Source organism: Coenobita brevimanus, chromosome 62, assembly GCF_032717465.1.
Source record: "Coenobita brevimanus isolate Jiangsu-jjx chromosome 62, ASM3271746v2, whole genome shotgun sequence".
Lineage (NCBI taxonomy): Eukaryota > Metazoa > Arthropoda > Malacostraca > Decapoda > Coenobitidae > Coenobita > Coenobita brevimanus.
The window spans coordinates 29,867,234-29,891,356 of record NC_137015.1 but is presented as its reverse complement, the minus strand read 5'-3'; the positions used below and the strand labels follow the sequence as shown (position 1 = coordinate 29,891,356).

Sequence of the window (24,123 nt, the reverse complement as noted above, 5' to 3'; positions counted from 1 at the left end):
TCCCGCACATATTCCTAAACCGTATTCCCAGTCAATCCACATATATCCACTCTTGCATCCTCAAGCACCTGAACAATCTCTCTCTCTTTCACTTCATCATTCATTGACATTCCATGTCCCCCACCCTCAGAATGTCCTTTGTCTATTCCTTAGTCGTCAACGTATGGTCCGTCCTGGTCCGAGGCACTTTATTCGCCTGTTTAGTTTGTTCTTTTTACGGTGTGGGGCACTAACCCACCACCAACCCTTTTAGTCACCTCATATGACAAGCAGGGATACTGGGGAAGTATTCTTGAGAACCCCCTACCCCCAGGGTAGGCCTTAACAACTGAAACAGAATAACACTTTGAAACATTAATCAGTACAGCCATCACAAACATCGATACTGCTGTGCACATTTTCAATACAACTGTTCAAAATGCAGACAAGAGACACATCCCTAGAGGCAACAGAAAGAGACACAACCCAAACTTCACACCAGAAATTCAAGGCCTCATCAGTCAACTTGACACACTTTGACACTTCCCATCACCTCATACGCAAGACATCATACAACAAATGGAAGAACTCAAAACTCAAATAAACAATAAAATATCAGAACAGCAAACACTGAACTGGAATAATTATCTCCAAACACTTGATCACAAAACAAACACCAGCAAACTCTACAAAACACTAAACAGCATCACACTTTCCAACAGAAACACTACACAATCACACGCATCACACTCTCCTACAGCAACACTACACAATCACACGCTGCCATCACAACAGCAGACACCATACCTTCAGACAACAAGCAAACACTCTCATCAATCACTTTTCACATGTCAGCCATCTAAACCCCTATCACGACGACCTACATGTCATTCGACGTAAGAGACAGTTCCCCATAGACCCAGACTTCGCACCTTTCACTTACAACCAGACAAAGCACATCATTAGCAACTTTAAGCACTTATCTGCCTGTGGACCAGACAACATGAACAACATACACCTTAAAAACCTTGGACCACAAGGCATACAAGCACTTACCAACATTTCATACTAAAGCTACTCACACAACATAATACCCAACATCTGGAATCATGGCATTATCTCACTATCCCCAAACCCAAGAAAGACCCCACGTTTTACACCACCCTATCGCACTCCTCTACACCCCCTCCAAAGTCACTGAACAACTGGTACTACAAGTAATTACACCTCACACACCCCTAGGCTCATCACAACATGGTTTCAGGCCACTACAAACAAAATATTCAACACAAACACACACAATAACACAAAAAGATGGCTGGCAACTACTTAGCAGGCAGGTGTGCACATGTAACATTTGCCGGTCAGTCTTCAAACATCAGAACGTCATAAATGGCGTCCCCCAAGGATCTGTTTTGTCCCCTACACTCTTTAACCTATACATGCATGACATTCTCACACCCCACACACCACAGATACACATAGCTTCCTGTGCAGACGACATAACACTTGTACACACCAAAACACAAACACAGCCGCACATATCCTCCAACCTTACCTCAACACATTACACAAATAGTTCTCCACAAACTGGCTCAAAATAGCCCCAGCCAAATCTACAGTGACCAGAGTTGCCAAGTTGCACCTAGCTTTACCCACGGAAACCCAACTGAAAACCAGCCCAAAAGTAGCCCAACAGCACAAAATCCTCTTATTATGCGAAATTAGTGTTTTATATTAATAATTCATATATAGGTCCCTATTAAGGCTTGAAATGATCACTTGATTCACATCAGCTTTCTTTATTTACCATAAATTCAATATTGCCCATAAAACAACAGTGATTTAGTGGAAGTATACGTATCACCCTAGGTAGTACAACATGTAGGTGAAGATATTTTCTCTCCCTCCGAGGCAGCTTTCCATCACACTTATGTAATTCAAAAATCTACATGATCATCATCACTGTGTTACTTTGCTGTGTACTGTACATTACGTCATATGTGAAATTTGCTAACATCGTTTTGTTTGGTGTAAAATCATTACAACACATTTTATGTCTGCATATATGCCTAGACTTGAGGAGTGTTTTCAACTGTTTCATGCCGCACTCTGTTTCTTAATTTACTTTTCACTAAATTATATTGAGAGAAAACCCTCTCTGCTGCATCATTGCATGCTGGCTGCTATAGTAGGGATAAAACAATACTGCCTAATTCTTGGAAGTCTCACTCTCCTCATGAATTTGTATGGTTATACAGTATACAGTTTTCCAGGGTCTCTCGTATCTTTCATGCACCAATCAGTACTTGTTACACGATTCCACTGACTGTACCATAGGAATTTCCAGGCTGCACCCCTGGTCCATATGGGAGTATTAGAAGGTCTCTTTCTCTGTTCTGTGTTTAAACACTCTCTCTCTCTCTCTCTCTCTCAGTATTTTGTCGCGATGTGGTTTAACTCCAAACTAGCCCAGAAAACCGTGACAGTTTTCAAACCAGCCCAAAAAACTGCAACCTGCAACCGGTAAATTTTGCCCGTGGGAGAGCTTCAAAACCAGACCAATTTGGCGGGAAAACCGCAACCTTGGCAATGCAGACAGTGATGCATCTCACAAGCTGGACAGAAGAACACAGCCACATTCCACACCTCACCTTAAACAACACTCGCCTACTACACACACACACACACACACACACACACACGCAGAAAGCAGGATGATGATTTCTACCTAGAACTGGTTGAAATGGAGACTCACAATAAACTGGTGGAACGAGTACACAGACTAGAGATGGCTTTTCAGAATGAGATTGATGAAATTAAGAAACAGATGCACTTGCAAAAGGAAGAAATAGAAAAATTAGGAAAGGAATTCAAGAACAAAGACACAACCATAGATGAGTTGACAGTAGAAGTGCGTACACTTAGGAGAAAAATTAGTGAAATGGCAAGTACAGTAGTCAACCACGAGAGTATTATGGAAGAGTTCAAAAATGATACAGAGACAATTAGGCAAGTAAGCAATCTGATAGACCAGAGCAGTGATATTGAGAAGAAGATAACACAGGTGAATGAAGCTGTGTAAAGCTACAAAAATGATGTGGAAACCACATATCCTGAAATGGTGAAAGTGAAGAAAGACTTAGAAACAAGGGTGGAAGAAAAAAGCATTAAAATTTAAGTGAAAAGAATAATCCAAAACAATCCTAAATTAGTTAGAGATTCAGCAGATATCAACAACTCTATAGTAATCACTGGTATAGAAGAGGAAGACGTAAGAAACAAGATCTCAAGAGACAAAAAAGAAGATGGCAAATGTAATGAACATATTGAAAGAAGTATCAGAGGAAATCTGTAGTAGACATAGAGGAACGCAAAAGGTTAGGGAAATACTAGAGAAGCAAGTCAGGACCTCTAACGGTAACCTTCCAGAGTGTAAACACCATTGAGGAGATACTAAAAAAGGCAAAGAATCTTATGGAAATAGAGGAGTTCAAAAATGTGTGGATATAAAGATGCCTAACACAAGAGGAACTGGAATTACTGAAAGAGAAGAGGGAGGAAACAAAAACAAAAAATGAGGGAAGATCAGAGGAGAAGAATACATTTTTTTACAAAGTACAGTAACCCCTCCAATATCCGGATCAATAGAGCCATCGGTAGGTTCGGATATTGGTTTTGTCCGGATATTGGGCCCCAGCTTATGGACTTGTACTTACGGACCCTAACACAGAGAAACACCTATACAACTCCCTCCGGACATGCATAGCACCTATTTAACACCCAAATCACACCAATAAGGCACATAAATGACTGAAATAAATGCAATAGACACATAAAATGTGGGTTTAGAAGTATGTTCATACATTAATAAACATTCTGGTACTTATGGACTCTAACCGAACCTAACCTAACCGAACCTAACCGAACTCTGAAAAACATATTCCTACTGCACATGCATGAGTAAGTTTAGTATGGAAAGAAGTACAGTATGACACTTTCTGGTAAGTATAGTATGGGAAAAATACAATATGAAACATTCTGGTAAATATAGTATGGGAAATAGTACAACATGAAACATTTTGGCTACTTACAGCAAGTCCCTGGCCACCTCGATGAATAACCGCCTCCTCTCGGACTCTGACAGTAAGAACGATTTCCTGAAGCACTTGCACTACACTCTTCCTGAAGTCTTGCACTGAACTTAGTCAATAACACACAGAAGTCCGTTCTTTTCACAGTGTTCACTTTAGTCCAAATAATGTTCCATTAAATTTAAGTGTTGCACATTAACTTTTCCCAAGTTTTTTTAAGTTTCCAAAGCCAAAACAAAGAAGGTTAGTTACGTTAAATTTCTTTTCTACTTAGTCTTTTCTCCCAACTTGAAAACCTTAACACAACACACCGTTTTTTTCACTGCACAACACTCAAAATTCCCGTGTGGTCTAGTGGAGAAGTTCTCGCTGTTTATTCACTGTCACAGCCCGAGAGTATCACTGGCAGGCGTCCAAGGGGTGCATCGGTGGGTAGTGGTGATGGCGTACCGACTACAGAAGACTCTGAAGACAGCCGCAAACTCACGTCGAGCGGTGACTCCACTGTAGCTGATGTGCTGGGCTGTGGCTCGGAGCATGAGGGCCTGTCTTGGGGAGGCAACGGAGTGGAACCAGGGCTTGGCACAGCAGGGGTCACGGGCCTGAAAAAACTGTCAATCGTTGACTGACGCAAGGACCGACGATTCTGGCGATTGATGATGCGCTGCCGGAAAGCACGCACTTCCTCCACGAGTCCCAAGGGCCCCATCTCCCTGTCGCAGTCCCGGGTGTTCCAGGTAGTCTAGGACGAACTCTAGATGTTCCCGGAGTGCGCTCAGCTTGGGGATGGCTGGAGTAGTGTCCTGCTGGGCGGAGTCTGCATCATCATCGCCTTCGTCGTCGGAATCTTCAAGTTCGGGACTGACACCAGCAACCGAAGACGCGATCTCGATATCAGACAACGTCTGATACCCAGGATCGCCCTCGTCGTCGTCCAACCACTCACGAACATCGTCCACATCAACATCGTCGCCGTGCGTACATGGCCGTGCATGGAAGTCATCCACGTCAAACCCTAGGAAATCGTACTCCACATCTGTTCCGAGAAGCAGACGAGACCAACCATTTTCAAGAGTTTTCACAGGGACTTCCTTCCATGCACTAGCCCAGTTGTACAGCGCAGACTTGATGTTGTAGCGGCGAAGGTTTTCCAAAGTCCGCTTGCCTCGAGTGTCACGTCCTTCCCTGCGCTCGTCCTCGTCCTCGAGAACCACCATCACCTCGTCCAGGAACTTCCGGCGGTACAGGCGCTTTGTTGCCACGATCACTCCTTGGTCCATTGGTTGAATGAGAGCAGTCGTATTAGGTGGCAGAAACATGCACCTAATACGGCCATTCTCAGCAACCAAGTCCTTGTCGCACGGGTGGGCAGGTGCATTGTCGAGGAGAAGGAGAGCCTTTACCTGGTCACGAGGAATTCCCAGTGTCTTCATCTGGTAATGTATGACCTCCTTGACGAAGTGATGGTGAAACCAGTCTTTGAAAATCACAGCTGTGAACCATGCTTTCAAAGAATGGTACCATACGACAGGAAGGACATCCATCACCCCACGAAGGCACCGAGGCTGCTTTGCACGGCCAACAATAACGGGCTTAAGCCGGTGCATGCCGTTAGCATTGGCACAACACAAAGCAGATATCCGTTCCTTAGAAAGCTTGCGGCCAGGTACACGCTTCTCCGTCTCATCGGCGAGAGTGTTCGTTGGCACCGAGCGATAGAATAGGCCAGTTTCGTCAGCGTTATAGACTTGACCGAGAGTGAGGCCCTCCCTGTCGATCAAGCCTTTCACCTTGTGCCGAAACTCGTCCACTCCATCCTCGTTAGCGTCCAATGCTTCGCCATGTGCTTTACGGTTAGTAAGGCCATGTCGCAACTTGAACGCAAAGAGCCAACCCTCGGATGCCTTGAAGTCTAGGGCGTCGTGAAGCCTTGCAAACTTCTCAGCAGCAGCCTTCAGCTCCGTTCCACGTACCATCACACCAGCTGCACGTTGCTGTCGATACCAAATCAACGTGGAGCGGTCGATCTCTGCATACTTGGGGGTAAACATAACCTTCCTCTCCACGTTGCGTTTGCTTCTCGACGAGAAGTCAGCCGTGTACTGCATGAGCTTGTCTCGGGAACGCTTGATATCAAACAAAGTCGACCGGGCCAAGTTGAACTCGCGGAGAATGCGAGAGGAAGACCAACCCGCATCAACCTTCTCCAATATCTCCCGTTTCTTCTCCAGAGTCAACACCACTCTCTTCCTTTTCTCAGGAGGCGGGGCCATCATCACACACACTAAGAGTAGGGCAGAGAGCAGCAGGAGGCCTTGCAGCAAGTACGGCACCACCACAAAAGCGAGCACGTGGGCAGCCATGGCGAAGAGCGTAGGTCTTGTCGCGGTGAGAGACAGGCGGGAAGTGGGGAGGATGCAGCGGCGCTCTATCGGACGTCGGAGGAATGACGAACCAAAACAATGCTCTCACGCGGCGCGCGCGGCAAGTTCAATTTACGGACGGCAAAAAATCGATTTTTTTTCCAATTTTTTTGGATTTTCGGACCATTTTGGGAATGTTTGATCCCAGGACGATAAGGTTCGGTTAGTGGGGATGTTCGGATATTGGGCGTCCGGATATTAGAGTGATTACTGTAATTGGATTGCAGGTACAAAAGTGTTACACAAACAGGAGGGAATAAAAAGGAGGAAGGTGGTAGAACCAAGTCATGACAAGTATATAAACAAGATGATCAAGTTCATTTACTCAAATGTGGATGGAATGGTATCTAAATTATTAGAGATGAATGATAATATCAGAGAAAATGAACCACATACAATATGCCTAACTGAAACAAAATTAACACCAAGGATATCAAATGACATCCTAAATTCAGAGGAATATAATATATGGAGAAGAGAGAGGAACTTAAAAAAAGAAGGAGGAATTATAATATTAACTAAGAAAAATATAAAAGTCAAAGAAATAGAACTAGATATACCCTCACAAGTAGAACTGATTGCAGTAGAGATCAATACATCTGAAGGGAAAGTAATTGTAGCCAATTTGTACATGCCACCCAGATCAAACACATGGGAAAGAGATGAATATGAGGACCTGGTGGAGAGTACAAATCAGAGTTTAAGAGCATTACTACATAAAATGGAAGAGAAATCAGAAAGAATTATACTAACTGGAGATTTTAGTACAAATATAAACTGGAATACGCTAGATATAATAAGCCAAGAAAGCTGTTGGGACCAAAAGCTCCTGGATCTTGTGCAAGAGTTTTTCCCAATGCAACATGTAAGGGAAAGCACCAGAAAAAGAGGACTCGATGTACCCTCAATGCTAGGTCTCATATTTACTAGGCAAGAAAACGATATTGACAATTTCATATATCACCCTCCATTCGGGAAACGTGACCATGCAGTACTAAATTGCAACTTCAGGATTGCATATGACATAGTTAACAGCAATGAAAGTTACAAAAAGTGCCTAAACTATAAAAAGGGAAAGTATCATGACCTAAAGAAATACTTCTTAGAAATGGATTGGGAAAAGGAGCTTAGAGGACAAGATTTGAATGCTATATACTGTATAAAAAATTATGTGAACTTTATGCTATAGGAGTCCAGAAGTACATCCCACAGCACAAAGAAGCAGAAAAGAAATAAAGAAATGGTTCAATACAGAATGTAAAAAATCAAAAGAAAAAAGAGATTTGTTTTGGAATAGATACAGAAGACACAATAGTGAAAGGGCATATAACAATTATAAACAGGCAAGAAACGATTATACAAGAATAAGGAGGGAAGCCCAAAAACAGTTTGAGGAGGATATCATAAATTAAAGTAGTGATCAACCGAAGCTATTTTACAGCTACATCAGAAGCAAAACCAAAGTAAAAGATAGAATACAATCCATTACGGACGAGGGAATCACCTACTGTATACATAAGCGAAGGATATTTGTGAAGCACTAAACAAGAATTTCCAATCAGTTTTTACAGAGGAAAAAAATTTTGAGGGGGATTATGTGGAACATGCATGCCCACACATACTACCAGATATACAAATATCAGAAAAAGTAATGCAGAAGAAGCTAAGTAAATTAGACAAAGGAAAAGCAAATGGTCCTGATGAAATTTCATGTTGGGTGCTACGTGAATGTGCAAAGGAGTTAAGTAAACCATTATTTTTAATTTTCAAGAAATCCTTGAGACAAGGTAAACTACCTGATATTTGGAAGAAAGCAAACATTATTCCCATATTCAAGAAAGAGAATAGACAAAATCCATTCAACTACCGACCATTATCACTAACCAGTGTTGTAAGCAAGGTATTAGAAAAGCTTATAAGAAAAGCTTGAGTAAATCATCTAGAAGAACAAAATATGATAACAGAAAGACAGTTTGGTTTCAGGAAAATCATATGTTACTAATCTGTTGAGCTACTATGACAGAGTAACAGACACATTACTGGAAAGAGAAGGATGGGTGGACAGTATCTATTTAGATTGTTGTGGAGTGGATATGGAAGTTGTGTAGATTGGCTTGGGAAGAAGGAAGGGTTCCAGAGGACTGGAAATCAGGTATAATTGTTCCTCTGTACAAAGGAAAAGGGGAGAGAGAAGTTTGTGGTAACCATAGGGGTATTTGCCTTCTTATTGTGACTGGTAAAATATATGGTAGAGTACTCATTGATAGGGTTAGGCATATGACAGAGGAGCTAGTTGGAGAAGAACAAAGGGGATTTAGGAAGGGAAAAGGGTGTGTAGATCAGATATTTGTTTTAAGATGTTTAGTGGAGAAGTATCTAGAGAAGGGAAGGAAAGTGTATGCTGCCTTCATGGACTTGGAGAAAGCTTATGACAGAATAGATAGGCAAGGTATGTGGAAGGTTTTAAGAATATATGGAGTGGAGGGGAAATTGTTGAGTGCTGTGAAGAGTATGTACGAGGGAGCTAGGGCTACGGTGCGAGTGGATGGTGAGCTGAGTGAGTTCTTTGATCTCAATGTGGGACTGAAATAGGGGTGTGTGATGTCTCCATGGCTGTTTAATATATATATGGATGGGGTTGTAAAGGAGGTCCAAGGTAGGGCAGTGGATGTGTGGCTGGCCCTAATGAATGAGGGTGAGATTTGGAAGCTTCCGGTGTTGCTGTTTGCTGATGATACAGTATTGTTGAGTGAAGATGAATGGGAGTTGCAAGGTTTGGTGAATGAATTTGGGAGGAGGAAGCTGAAAGTTAATGTAAACAAAAGTAAAGTTATGGTGTTTGAGAGGAATGAAGTCACAGAGTGTTCAGTGAGGTTGGATGGTGAGGATATGGAGAATGTGAGTGCATTCAAGTACTGTACTTGGGTAGTGTGATGAGTAAGGATGGAACTTTGGGGGATGAAGTACGTGAAAGGGTACAGCAGGGAAGGGAGGCTGTTGGTACACTGAAAGCAGTGATGAGAAATAGGGAGGTGAGTATGGAAGTTAAGAAGTCACTGCATGATGGTATTGTGATTCCTACCCTGACGTATGGAAGCGAGACGTGGACCTTGCAAGAGGGGAACAAGTCAAGAGTGAGAGCAGTGGAAATGAGTTACTTGAGAGGAGCATGTGGAGTGACGTGGAGGGACAGGTTGACGAATGAAGAAGTGAAGGAACGTTGTGGGGTAGATGTGGATGTGGTTGAGAAGATTAGGAGAAATACACTGAGGTGGTTTGCAAGAGGGGAACAAGTCAAGAGTGAGAGATACACTGAGGTGGTTTGGACATGTGGAGAGAATGGAGGATGAAAGACTGACTAAGAGGGTGTATGTAGGTGAGGTGGAGGGAGGGGTAGACCGAGGATGAGGTGGAGGGATGGAGTTGAGAGGTATATGAGGGAGGGGGGGGTGAGTTGGGGGAAGGGGAGTCAAATGGTGGGTGACAGAGTGACTTGGAGGCGTTTTGTCTGCGGCCACCCTTTGCGGGATTAGGGCGTCGGGCTATAGATAGATAGATAGATAGGTTTGGACATGTGGAGAGATTGGAGAATGAAAGACTGACTAAGAGGGTGTATATAGGTGAGATGGAGGGAGGGAGAGGGAGGGGTAGACCAAAGATGAGGTGGAGGGATGGAGTTGAGAGGTATATGAGGGAGGGGGGGGTGAGTTGGGGGGTGGGTAGTCAAATGGTGGGTGACAGAGTGACTTGGAGGCGTTTTGTCTGCGGCCACCCTTTGCGGGATTAGGGCGTCGGGCTATAGATAGATTTGACACAGTACCACACCAAAGACTTTTATGGAAACTGTACCATCAAGGAGGAATTCGAGGCAAACTGTATTGTTGGATGCAAGATTTTCTTATAAAAAGAGAAATGAGAACAGTACTAAGTGGAAATTACTCATCATGGAGAGAATTGACTAGTGGAGTACCACAGGGCTCAGTGCTGGCACCAATCATGTTTTTAGTGTATGTAAATGATAAACAGTAACACTGGAAATGAATGCTACCGTAAACGGGGGTGAATCCAGACTCGGGGCGATTTCGGATATTACTGTATTGCAATAAAAAGTTGTTTAAATTAATTAATAATTAATGAATAAACATATTAGAAATCTGTTTGCTCCCAATTGTTTGTAATTCTTTACTGTACTTTCATGTATAAAGATACTTAATATATCACATGACACATACCAAATATATACTAAAAAGCAAACATATGTAAAAAGAATAAAATTTGTAACATTGGCAAACTTTCTTTGGCAGAAATGTTAATGAATAGATGCAGGAAAATCTTCAGTGCCCGGATGTACTTTCATGCGTAGTGTGAAAGTGCAAAGTAAGTAATTGGCGTTATCTTCACAGTTAATCTCTTAACTGGGCATTTAATGAAATTTTTAAAATTTTAATGCAAATTGGAGTCAGTTGAGGCCCTGAGAAGCAGAACTCGCCAAGCGCCACCCCGGCCGAAAACCAGGTTATTATAGCATTGTCTTCCCCCACCCTTCCCCTATCTGGAGAGAGACAGAGGCGGGAGTTTTTCAAATATCCTCAAGGTCGTATTTGCATGTTAGTGCACCACACTTTCGACCTTATTGCTGCATCACATGGTCTGAGGCCCAAGCTTGGCTGCAGAACTAAACAAGCGCCCACGCCGCCCTGACAGCTGAGCCTGGCCAATCACGCTCGCCGTAGTGTCCCACCTTTAGCCCCGCTCGGCCAATCACCGTGCGTGTTGCTCGTCACCCTCGCACCAAAACACAGCTGGGAGCATCAGAAGCTCTTTAACTACGCATACCACTGGATTACTCTCCTAAATCTCGTGAATTTTGTGTTTTTTTTTCAGTGTTATTCAGCTTATGATTATTGTCTCACAATGCATAATGACATTACCATGAAATTTCAGTAAGGAAAAAAGTAACAGTAAAAATTAATAACAATACCTACCTTAGACCATTCCAAAGCTGAAAGAAGGTGGCAAAATAAAACAATAATATTATTATTATACGATATTACTTTCTTGAGTAAGATAATAATAATGTTTTCCATTAATTTTATTGATTGCTTTTTTATTTTTCTTCATTCTACGTTTCGTGCATTGCATTTTTTCATTAATGTCGTTTTTCTCTTCTCAATAATTTTTGTTTATTATCATGCCCATTACTTCCATGTATTATTATTGTATTGTATTATTATCTTATTATACTATTATTATGTTATTTTCATTGTACATGTTCTTTTTTTGCTCTATTCTTCCATTGCCTCTTTCCTTATGCATAAAAATGAAATGAAAATAAACACGGAGAAAATCGAGGTCACAGATTTCCGAATTTCAAAATGCTATACCTCGTGACCGTATAATGCTATGAAGTTGAATGTAGTCTCAAAATGATCAGCATTGTATACCCTATTCACATAAGTAATAAGCGAAATTATAAACGTTCAGCATTTTGAGTGGCAGGAGTATGAACGCAATGAGGTGTAATGAACATTTTATTCATAACACCAATAAATTGCAGTCACGCTCCTGCCGCTGGAAATATCGACAGATTTTAATTGATTTTAGTCCTTATGTAGTTAGGTTATACTTTACTGATAATTTTGAGACTATATTCAACTTGATACCTTAATTGAGTCAGGAGAGTTAGCCTTTTAAAAGTCGGAAAACTTTGACCGCGATTTTTTTTTTGTTTTTGTTTTTGGCGCTTGGCGAGTTCTGCTTCTCGGGGCCACAGTTCAGACATGGGGTGAATTCGGACAGGGGGAGTATGAACGAAAAAATAACACTTTTTACAATGTACTATTGCTTATAATTTGCCAATGTGGATACTGTGTGTAATTGGGTTCATATGTATCATTTACAGGTATACTCTTGAGCTTTTATGGTACTACCTGTTTAACCCTTTAACCGCGGGCTTGATTTGCTTTTTCTTGCGGCACCTGCGGGCGTATTCGCGCTCCGACAGACTCTCTAAAAATATTTGCGAAAAATCAGTTATTAGTCCTAGAATATTAAAATCACATATGCTTATGGCACATACCTTCAGGTTTCTCCTGGGGTGTTTGTTGAGCCTTCGTCAAGTACCGTAGGACTTGTGGAGACCTCTGAAGTTGGGTAACGAAGTCTCCACTTTACACTTCCCGACAACCCGTAATATGATTACCACAGCCTGATATTATCACTAGAAACACTATTCTGTGATTCTCAAATAGTTTGAAATCCACATTCCAAAAAAAAAAACACTGTGAAAGCAATGAAAATTACGAGGGCGTATGACCTTCCCACTTGTGCTAGTTTGCCGCTGGTGTTGTCATTTATTATTCATAAAAACACTCACAGTTTATATTTCTGTTACTATATAACACTTATATATATCTACAGTCTTTATCCATAAGTTTCCTTCAATAATAGTAGTTTATTGTCACTGTATGCATTCAATTTCTTTCAGTAAAATACGTAGCATTCACATTCTCATCTTGTATACTAGCATTGAGAGTGAATGTCACTTTCACCTTCACTCTCATAACTCACAGTATTCATACATTCTAGAGTGAAACTTTCACTTTCATTTCTCCTAGTATATATACTCGTATTCTTATAATACTACTCATTTACATTTCTATTTACGTTCCCTATTTTATTTACATTATTTACATTTCTATTTTATTTACACTGTGTTATGCACTGTCACTTGAAGTAACTTATAAAACTATTTTCCACTGTTCACTTATATTTACATTCATTGCTTTACTTGCTGTTTACACATTATTTACAATTCCACTTGCACTGTGTTACTCAACAGAAAGATCTTAGTCACTCTCTTTCAATTGTCTGCCCTTTACCTCTTTCCACACGAGGTTTAGTAGGGGGTAAAGGTCACAGGGCCCTTTTGCATGGGGGTAAAAAGTGGCTGAAGTTAGCAGGAGTAAACAGACGTACTGTACCTTCACCTTGGAAGATGACAGTGAACTGATAGGAGTGGGCCGGGGTGGCCTACCTAGGGAAATGCATTACTGCCAACGTCAGCCTCTTGACAGCTGCTAATATATAGCAGTGAAATGATTGGCAGGAAATCAAGACAATACATTATAAATTAGGTAGTTCCAGGTGAATGTAAATATCACTTAGGCTTCTCCCTTCCCTCCTTATATATATTTTTAGTACGAGAATAGATTATACGGCATGTTTCAAGGGGAAATAAACAGCAAAAATTAGCGAACGAGTGCACGTGAGGTGTTGTCAGGTGATAATTAGCCAATTCCAGGTGTATGGCACTCTCACTTACCTTATTTCTTTTTGGTATATATTATTTGGTATAAGAATAGGGCATAGAGCTTATTTCAATGGATGAAATCAGTGGAAAATTCCAGGGAAGATTTACTTAGCGTAGCACGGCCGGGCAGGCGAGAGGAGAGGGTAATGGAGGGAAGGTAGGGAGGGGAGTCAAGAACGGGGAGAAATGGCTAAATTGTCAACAATGGATGGGACTACAGATGAGATTAGGAGTGCTGACTAGTGTTGGACATTAGCAGTACTGATAGATGATACAAGCTACCACTTGAAAGCCCGGGGGAATTCAAAATAACACAGAATCGCAAAAGTGACGCCCCGCGGTGTGATCCCTTGCTCCTAAACATCACGAAAGTGACGCCCCACGATTAAGGGGTTAAACAAGGTCACCCAATGACTCGAACATTTAAGAAAAGAACTGGTGGAGATCAAGGTCCTTACCGTAACAAAAAACTGATAAAGCCAAATAATCATTTTAAATATCACCTGTAACTTATTTTCCATTAGTCTTCCAAAAACGAAATTATTAGTCAAGAAATGATTGTTCCAAATACAGTACTAAGGTTTGTAGCTAGATTTGTCTTATCTACATGTGTTCTAATATGTGTTATTTAAACCAAGGAAAAAAATAAAATTGCTGTTGTGTTCATATCTCATTATAGTCATTATCTTATTTTGTCAGGGAGTGGCATTATTTTTGTACTGGAAGAACATTTTTTTAAAAGCCCTAGAGCATCCGAAATGGCCCCACACGGCCGAGACTAAACTGGGAACCCAGGGTAGTCATATGCATTCATTTTCTATTTATGTACGAATTTATACAGTGTGTCCGAATTCACCAAAGTTTGAGTACAAATTCGGACACCCATTACTATGTTTGCTATAATTATATATGAAACATTTTAAATTTTTTACTGCTATGATTCGATACCCTAGTGGACCAGCTCAACATACAGTACTTAAGATCTTGGACTGAATTAAAAACTAGATTACATGGCACAAAAAAACGAAAAAATCGTCCGAATTCACCCCAGTTTACGGTATCTTACTATGTTTGCAGATGATGCAAAAATACAAAGGAGAATTACTAACACAGACTCTTGTAAAGAGCTACAAGAAGAATTAAATAAACATCATGCATGGAGTAATATATGGCATATGGAATTCAATGTGAACAAGTGTCATGTAATCAAGTTTAGTAAAAGTGGAAAAAGACCTGATTGGGTTTATAAGTTAGGAAATAAAATCCTACACACATCAGAAAGAGAGAAGGACCTAGGTGTGATTACCAATAACGGACTATCTCCGGCTGACCACATTAGTGAGAAGGTACGAAACATGTATACACTGCTTGCAAATATGAGAATAGCGTTCACATACATAAATGAAGACATGCTAAGGAAGATAATAACATCATTCATCAGACCAACCCTGGAGTTTGCATCAGTAGTCTGGAGTCCTTATCTCAAAAAATACTTAGACAAGATTGAAAAAGTTCAAAGGGCCGCTACAAGATGGGTACCAAGCTTAAGGGATCTAAGCTACGAAGAAAGACTAATAAACTGAATCTACCAACACTACAGGAGAGAAGGAAAAGAGGTGATATGATTATGCAATATAAATGCATAGCAGGGAAGGAGAAAATAGACATAAATGATTACTTAACCTATGTGGAAGCATCAGCAAGAGGACACTGCAAAAAACTGCATAAGAAGAGAGGTGATAAAGACGTAAGGAAATTTAGTTTCCCAAATAGAGCAATTGATCAGTGGAATGCACTACCAAATGAAATAGTGTGTGCCAAAACAATTCACAAATTTAAGGATATGTACAATAAATATGGTTTAAGACACGGAACAGTACGAGCTTGACCCATTCCTGTAAAGATACAATTAGGTAAGATAACACACACACACAAAATCCTTGGTGTAATGTACATCAGTGTCACTTAAACAACTCATCACAAACATTAAAGATAAATTAACACCAAGACTCAGTGCCTTGAGATCACATGCCCATACGACAATTGGACACAACAAAGAAACACCACCACAGTATACAAAAAATATATACGTTCTGCCCATACAACAATTGGACACAACAAAGAAACCACCACCACAGTATACAAAAAATATATATGTTCTGTGATGAATTATGCAACCCCTGCTTGGGCTTCTGACCTCACTAAAACACACTATGACGCTCTACAGACCATACAGAACAAGGCCCAAAGAATAATCACAGGCTGCACAGGTACAACACCCACAGACCACCTACAGCAAGAAACCAAAGTCCTTAAAGTGAAGGATCATCTGGACATGAGAGGCACCCAAATTCTTGCAGCAGCCTCCACAAACCCACACCATCCACTATACTACATGGCAGCACATACACACACACACCAAGAAACATCAAAACAACACCCAGCACACAATATCATACACAAATACTGTCATCTCTCCTCCTTTGCCCGCCTCAGACCAGCATCCAGAAGCATATCCATACTCAAATCACTCGCCACTCCATTCAGTCACTTAACCCCTTAAGACCGCAATTGTTTCAGGCAGAGTACCTCCCACAACCGCAATTCAGGGATGTTTTGGCGACTTTCACCAAGGGCAAATTGACTGTGTTCTGGCTAAAGAGGAAGAATTTACACACCTGACAATGCAGTCCGTACCCCCATAAGCCTAATGGTTACTGCACAATCATGTGTCAAAGTTAAAAAAAAGTTTATGATAGTTACCCCTCGAAAACAATCGAAAACATGAAAATTTTGATAACTACCTATTTTTCTTATGAAAACAGGTATATGTAGGTGTGGGAAGATTACTAGGCTGTGGGGAAATAAAGTAGGCTGTGGAGAGTAGGCCTATAGGTAGGGGGGTTGGAAATAACTAGCTTTTCGCATGAAAAGAAAGCACTTCATTGTGTTCTGTAACATCTACCATGAAAACAGGTGTGTATGTAGGTGTGGGGAGATATTGATGGTACTTGGGGAGAAAAATTTTGGCAACAACCAAATTCTCTTACGGAAACCCTCCATTTCAATGGGATTTGTCATACCAGCCATAGAAACAGGTGTGTACAGTATGTAGGTGTGGGGAGATGAAACAGGTGTGGGGAGTAGCCCTACAAGGCCTCATAGCTTTTCGAAAACTAACACAGACGGACACTTCTCAGAGGTGCTAATCTGGGCAGGTAGGGAGAATGAAACAAGAAAAAATAAAAATAAGATGCATCGTATGTAGTACAACATACAGCGTTGTCCAGCTACGTACGTACAGAAACTGGTAGGTACGAAGTGAGAAATGAACGGAGTGAGGTGTAAAAATTTGGGAAGAAGTAGAAATAATATGAAACAGGTATGTACATCAGGCCTGACACTCGGGGGCCTGTTGGGGATTGGAAGGGTAGTGAGGGACAAGGAGGGAGAGATGGGGTGGGGTTTGGGAGGGGGACGAGGCTAGCAGGGAGGGAGGAGGGGCAAGAGAGGGTGGGAAGGGATGCGGGTTGCTGTGGGAGGAGAGATGCAGTTGCGCGGAGGGATGGGAGAGTGATAAGAGACAAGGAGGGCGTGAGGGAGTGGAGTAGAGGGTGGCATGGAGGCACCCGAGAGGAGGGTGCCCTGCCACCACCTAGGTTGGTCCGATCCCCCCTCACGTCACATCAGGGGCAAGTTCTCGTTGGCCTGAAGCCATGTACATCATAATCGGGGTGGAGCAAGTGCTCCGCAGTTTTATACAGGCCGCCTTCAATTGATACGATTAGGCATTTTGGCATAAAACTCAAATCGCATCAGTTGATGCGATTAGGACTTAAGGGGTTAAAGACAACACATAACTGTGTGCATGGCCTCCCGATATCCATCCTTCTGAAACGTATCTCCCTCTTGAGGACGGGGTCCACCCGGCCAGGCTGAGATGTGGGCATCATCGAGCCCTCTTAAGTTATCAGAAGAGGCTGGGTGACTCCATCGCTGATGCCTGTCCAGGATGCAACACAGCACCCCATACTATTAAGCACATTATTGATGACTGCATTACACACAATCACGTATGCCAACAACACAACATACACTCTTTGAGAGCTCTGTGGGAAAGTCCGGTCTCGGCCATTGCTTTCCTTAGGGACTCGGGGCTGTTCGGCCAGACTGCCTAGGGAACAACTACTACTACCACCACCACCCTTCTTCCATTCCCGGGAAAGCCTTCTTTTCTTCTTAACTGCAACTTCTACACCGTCATCCCGCACCAAGTTACATCATGTCTTGGTGGGCCTCTTGTCCATCCACATCATCTACATACTGAATCAGTAACTCACGAGGTTGGTCTTGAGGGCTCAGTACTGTTCATTAACACTTCAGTCCACATCTCCCTGTTCAGCCACCACTTTCCTCATCTCGCCATAGAAGGCATCCCTTACTGCTTGGTTTTTCAACTTCCATATTTTCCTCCTAGGTGCTTAGGTCCTCCTTTTCATCACCTTCTCCTTAAGCACCATGTCACATATCAATAACAATAATAACTTGTCAAAAGCTTGTTTTTGATATAGTTGCAGTGCATGAATGACACTAACATTGGAGGATCTGGTATAGCTTAAAGCTTTGTAGCAATCAAAAGGTTAAATATGATATTGTGAACATGAATAGGGCTAATAATAGTACAGTATGTAGTGGGCATGACTGATGCCTACCTGCTCCACATCCACCGCTTTCCATTATCACACTTTGCCACATCATCATCAACAACAACAACAACAACAGCCTCTTTTAATGCAGTTGAGGCTTTTCGTACCTTTCTTCACTCTGGCATGATGTTAGTGTTTCACTCCCAGTAGCTGTGGATATGCAGATTTTATCTCCTTCAGGTTGTGTGTATTTAGCTTCATCATTGAGTTTTCCATTTTCTGCCTTAATTATTCATCTGTTGATGTACTTGTTAAGGTGTGACTAGCTCTTTACATATCAGATATTAGTTACCAGTGGTTACACTTGTAGTTTTTAATATCTGTCTGTTTATCGATAGCCAGACTCCATAATTCTGTTAGGGGTGGCCATTTGATTTTGAGTTAGTTGTTTTATGGGGAGGGGCACTAACCCCAAACCTACCCACTTGTGACACGTAGGAAGCACATATGGGTTGGTTATGTGGTCACCACTCAGTGTTGTAAATGGTTTCCTGGCTTACAGGAAGCATTAGTCTTGTCACTCAATGTAAAGTCACCTGAAAAGGAAAGAAGACTAACAAAAATGACAGGAAACATGGGAGAAGTAGGAAGAGAGGAGGGCAGATAGAAAAGAATGATAAAGGTGAAGGAAGAAGGAGGCAGCACTAGACCAAGTGAGTGGATGATGGTTGCCACTACTTATATACTGTAGTATAATTTCTGTATTGGTTAGGTTAGACTTAACCAAACTGTACTTTTTTATATATTTATGAATACAAATAGGGCAAACAGTTTTATGTGGTTTCTTTGGGTTCCAGTCAACAGCAACAAATATTTCCTATACAAATTCATTTAGAAATTAGTAATAATGCATTGGAAATCACTCAAGAAAATCATAATCAGTATTGGAAGCTTGTCAGATGGGAGATAATTACCTCTTGCTTGCTTGATGAACCTGAACCAGCACCCTCTCCCTAAGGTAGTTAACATAGAGGAGGGGTGTTGGAGGTCATGTCTGCCTCAGTTAGGACCCCCCCCCCCCTCCATCAGTTTTGGAAATGACCGAAAAAACAAGATGCATTGTAGGTTTATGCCAGGCAAAGGGCCACTGATGCCATATTCATTGTTCAACAGATTCAGAAAATATATATAGGAAAGAAAAGGGAACTGTACTTTGTTTTTGCTGATTTTGAGAAGGCCTTTGACAGAGTCCCTAGGGAGGTGGTGAAGTGGGCAATGAGAAAGCTTGGGATCAAGGAATGGGTGGTTAGGGTGATTATGGCCATGTATGTGGGTGCTTGTGTCCAGGTAAGGATGAATGGAGATTTGAGTGATGAATTTTCCATGAATGTTGATGTGCACCAGGGTACAGTTTTGAGTCCCTTGTTGTTAATCATAGTACTGGAAACCCTCTCATGTGACTTCAGAAATGGACTCCCATGGGAGATGTATGCTGATGATTTGTTGGTTGCAGAGAATGAAAGGGAGGTGAAGGAAAGATTTAGGAAGTGGAGAGATGGTAGGGGGCACAAGGACTTGAGAGTAAATGCAGATAAATCAAAAGTGACGGTATCTAGGGCTGGTGACGGTACTGTCAAAGAAGAGGGAGAGTGGCCATGTGCTATGCGCTACAAGGGCGTGGGAAGTAATTCCATCAGGCAATGTTTGTGGGTGCATAAGAGATGTAGTGGTATTAGAGGTAGACTGCAAGATAATGCTGATTTCATGTGCCGGAGAGAGCAGGTGGAGATTTTCAGGTGTGAAAGGATTGAACTTGCTGGAGAGTCTCTTGAGTGTGTGGAAGCATTTTGTCATTTAGGAGACATGTTATGTACGGGAGTAGGGAATTTTTCCAACCACTCCCCTCTCTAGCCACTCTGTGAGGAATGGTTGGAAGAAGTTCAGGGAGCTATTGCCTCTCCTGATATTGAGAGGGCTGTCCCTCTGTGCTATGGGATCTTTGTATGCAGCATGTATTAGGAGTGTAATACTGTATGGTAGTGAGCCTTGGACAGTAAAGGAAGAGGATGTTCGCATGCTCAAATGTACAGTAATGACAATGCTTTGGCGGATGTGCAGTGCAACCCTGAGTGTTAGGCCTTGGGGGGCTTGGTTTTCAATGGGAGAGTTGAGAGGTAGGATGGGACTGGAGTGTATTGGTGTTGCGATGAGGAGAGGTAGAATGAGATGGTTTGGGCATGTGGAGAGGATGGGGGATGATAATTGGGTGCAGAAAGTGAGAAGTGTTAATGTTGGGGGTAGGGTTGTGAGAGGTAGACCGAGAAAGACGTGGGATGAGGTCATTGAGTGTGACCTCAGGGATTAGGAACCGAATAGGGAGGCTGCCAGAGATCAAGCAGCATGGAGAGTCGCCATTTGGTGACCAAGGCTGACGCTTGCATGTTGAAGCCTTCAAAAATGAAATGAAACGAAGTGATGAGGATCAAAATCAAATTAGGCTACCGGAAATCATACTCAGCAAGGGAAAACCTAAGAAGAAGCTTGTTTTATCCATATAATTCATGTTTGCCCAGAAGTAGAATTTATTCACTCAGGAAATTAGAGCTAGGTAGCTGGGTTTATGAGGATAAAAAATATATATACTGTAGTTGAGTATGGTTGAGTGACGAGACCAGTCATACTGGTACTAGATATCCTTTTGAGAACTTATTAACCTACATGTAGGATCTCTTATGTAATAGCTACCAGCCCAGCATTTTAATGAATTCAATTGCATGTTTATAATCATTGTATTCGTTACAGGTAGTCATTATTTTATGGTTTCATATTTTTACACTTCATTCTGTTTGCTATGAAGTCCAGTCATTAAAAAAATATATATGCAGTATATTCCATTGTTACTTATGATCCTGGTTTGCCAGTTAACTGCAATTTACAGTTGCTACCAATTATTTGGAAGAAGTTGTGTTATTATTGACCTCCACCAAAGTGTAGGAAGAACTAAAAGTATTTGTTAAGGCTGTATAGATTTTCTTTTTCATCCATCCATCCATCATCCAATCCTACATTGCCCCATGAGGAACTTAGGAGCCGGGGGCTTGGCAAGTTGGTCCTGACATTTAAGATGAGAGTGACCAGCCTCACTCATCCCTGAGTGGCATTACGTGAGCAATAAACCCCAACCACCCCTTGGATATAAAACTTCACCAGCTCAGTCCGATTGGAGCGTCGTAATTACTCACTAAACCACCAGGCGCCAAATTTGTTTATATGGTTACCACCCAGTGTAGTAAATGGTTTCCTGGTATACAGGAAACCATTTGGCTTGTCACTCAGTGTAGAGTCACCCACAGGCTGAAGGAGGAGGAAAGAATGAAGGAAAGAAAGACAAGAGGGAGTGTTAAAGTCACCCGTAGGCAGGACGAGGAAAGAATGAAGGAAAGAAAAACAGAAGAGGATGGAAGGAAAGAAGGATAGAGGAGAGGAAAGGACAGACACCTGAGAGCAGCACTACATTGAGGGAGTGGATGGTGAGTGCCCCCACCTACCAGAAAGGATTCTTTTTTAGTCTTTGTTAACCTGTGCTATCACTTTCAGGCAATGGCACTCAACCCAGTCCAAATCATGAAGACAGAGGCCGAGGAGGAGCGGTCAGAGACAGCACGACTCTCCTCCTTCATTGGAGCCATTGCAGTCGGGGATCTGGTGCGTTCTACACTAGGACCTCGTGGGATGGACAAGATCCTCGTATCTATGGGCAGGAATGAAGGTTAGGTGTGATGCAGTGGGTTGTATTCAGGTTGGACTCAGTTTTGTGTGTGTGTGTGTGTGAAGTCTGTATTTCAGGGTATTTATTCAGTTTAGGTTTCGTATTTAAGGGGTTAACGATGGCTGTGTCCAGCTCCTCAGTTCATAATATCTCTCTGAAACAGCCAGTTGTGGCACACTATTGTAGTGAAATGGTTGCCAGTGTCATTTTACTGAACCTAACTCCTGTCCAAGATGTTATAAGACAGTGACATCATGAAGTGGTAGTCTTGTACTAAAGTGTGAGTTATTCAAAATGTAACATGGTCAGTAATCAATTACAGTGTATATATGTTCCTCCAGATTCAAAGCTAAATCTAGCTGCATTGTAGGTAAGATGGTAGGGTAGCTGTGTGATTACATGTACAGGTATTATCTTTTTTTTTTTCTTTTTTTCTTTTTTTTTTTACATAGCTTATGGAAATTTTTTTATTTTGCCTTGTTTTATTTGGTCCATGCATAGAAGCATGGGATAGATTTGAGTTAAATGAGCTGGATATTTGTTTAAAGAAGCTTGAGTCGTGTAACTACATGTTGAAAGATTGAAGTCCGTTACTCTAAGGCTATAATGTGCTTAGAGTGAGAGCTTTGAAAGAATTATGGTTATCACTACCTGTTTTATTACTGTGTTATTATTTTGTATTTTAATGTAATTTTATTATAACACTGAAATACTCTTATCAATTTATACAGTAGTTTAAGGGTATTGTGTGGTTTTAAAGCTGACATTTAATTTTGCATCCCAGGAGAGATTGAGGTCACCAATGATGGTGCGACAATCCTTAGAAACATTGGAGTGGATAACCCAGCAGCCAAGATCCTAGTTGATATCAGCAAGACTCAGGATGATGAGGTGAGCTGTGCTGGGAATGGTGTGCTATAAGGTTGACATTTTTAAAGTACAGTAAAACCTCGATATAACACACTTCAGTAGACCGGAATTTGCTTTTATCGGAATCGAGGAGCTACTGGACTAAATTCTTTTATATCGGAAAAAGTCCATTAAAGGCAGGTGCAGTCTGGACTGCCTGATTACTTCAGGTATGTTCACTAAATAAAAGACATGTTTATCATTGTACAGTACAGTATTATTTTATATATGTACAGTGAAAGCTCAATTATCCAGGTTTCAGTATATCCGGGCTATGACCTAATGATGCCGTGGTATGGTAATACTTAAAATTATCCATGCAATCACACCAATTTAAACAGCAAGCATCCGGTTGCTAGCAAGCGAGCCATGGGTAAACAAGCTTGAATCTACCCCCACCTACGCCTCCTGCTCACAACTTGATCATCAGGGTAATGGGATGGAGTTTGGTGAGGCGACTGATAAGGAAGGGAAGCCTCCATCAGAGAGATGCTCTTGTTTGCTCATTTGCTAAACATACGCTTTACTTTAAGCATTAGAAGCACCTAACCAAATCAGTTTTCCCAGATTGTCTGTTATAATTTTCTTATTATTTCTGGGGTGGTAAATAAATGTTTCCTGTTAAATCTGTTTCCCCGTTGTTTTTAGCTATTCCGCTGTGACAATTCATTTGATTCATCAGCGTTTAATGGTGAAAGGGACTGTCCTAACCTAAGTGTTCAACTAAACCTAACCTAACCTAGTGTAACTACCTAATAATTTAACCCAACCTAACCTGGGCTCCAGTTGGGAAATTGGGAAATGAAATCCACCTTTGAGTGCATTAAGTTTCTTCCAATATGTCAGAAACAGTCATAGGTACAGCTTAAGGAATGTGATGAAAAGAAAGGGGGAAATCTTTCATCAAGAAAAGGTAATTTGCCACCCTCAAAATAGTCAGAAAAAAATACTGAAAACAAACTAGAGGATTTTGAATGGAATTGGTGAGGTC

General features: G+C 41.6%; 1 protein-coding gene across 1 annotated transcript in view; it reads left to right on the top strand.

Moving 5' to 3' along the window:
• Positions 1-24,123, top strand: part of CCT2 (chaperonin containing TCP1 subunit 2) — a 221,640-nt gene that overhangs the window by 14,386 nt on the left and 183,131 nt on the right. Inside the window, exons 2-3 of the mRNA XM_080275729.1 lie at positions 22,052-22,223; positions 23,008-23,114. Coding sequence (XP_080131855.1) covers positions 22,052-22,223; positions 23,008-23,114 — 279 coding nt within the window. The remainder of the gene's footprint in view (positions 1-22,051; positions 22,224-23,007; positions 23,115-24,123) is intronic.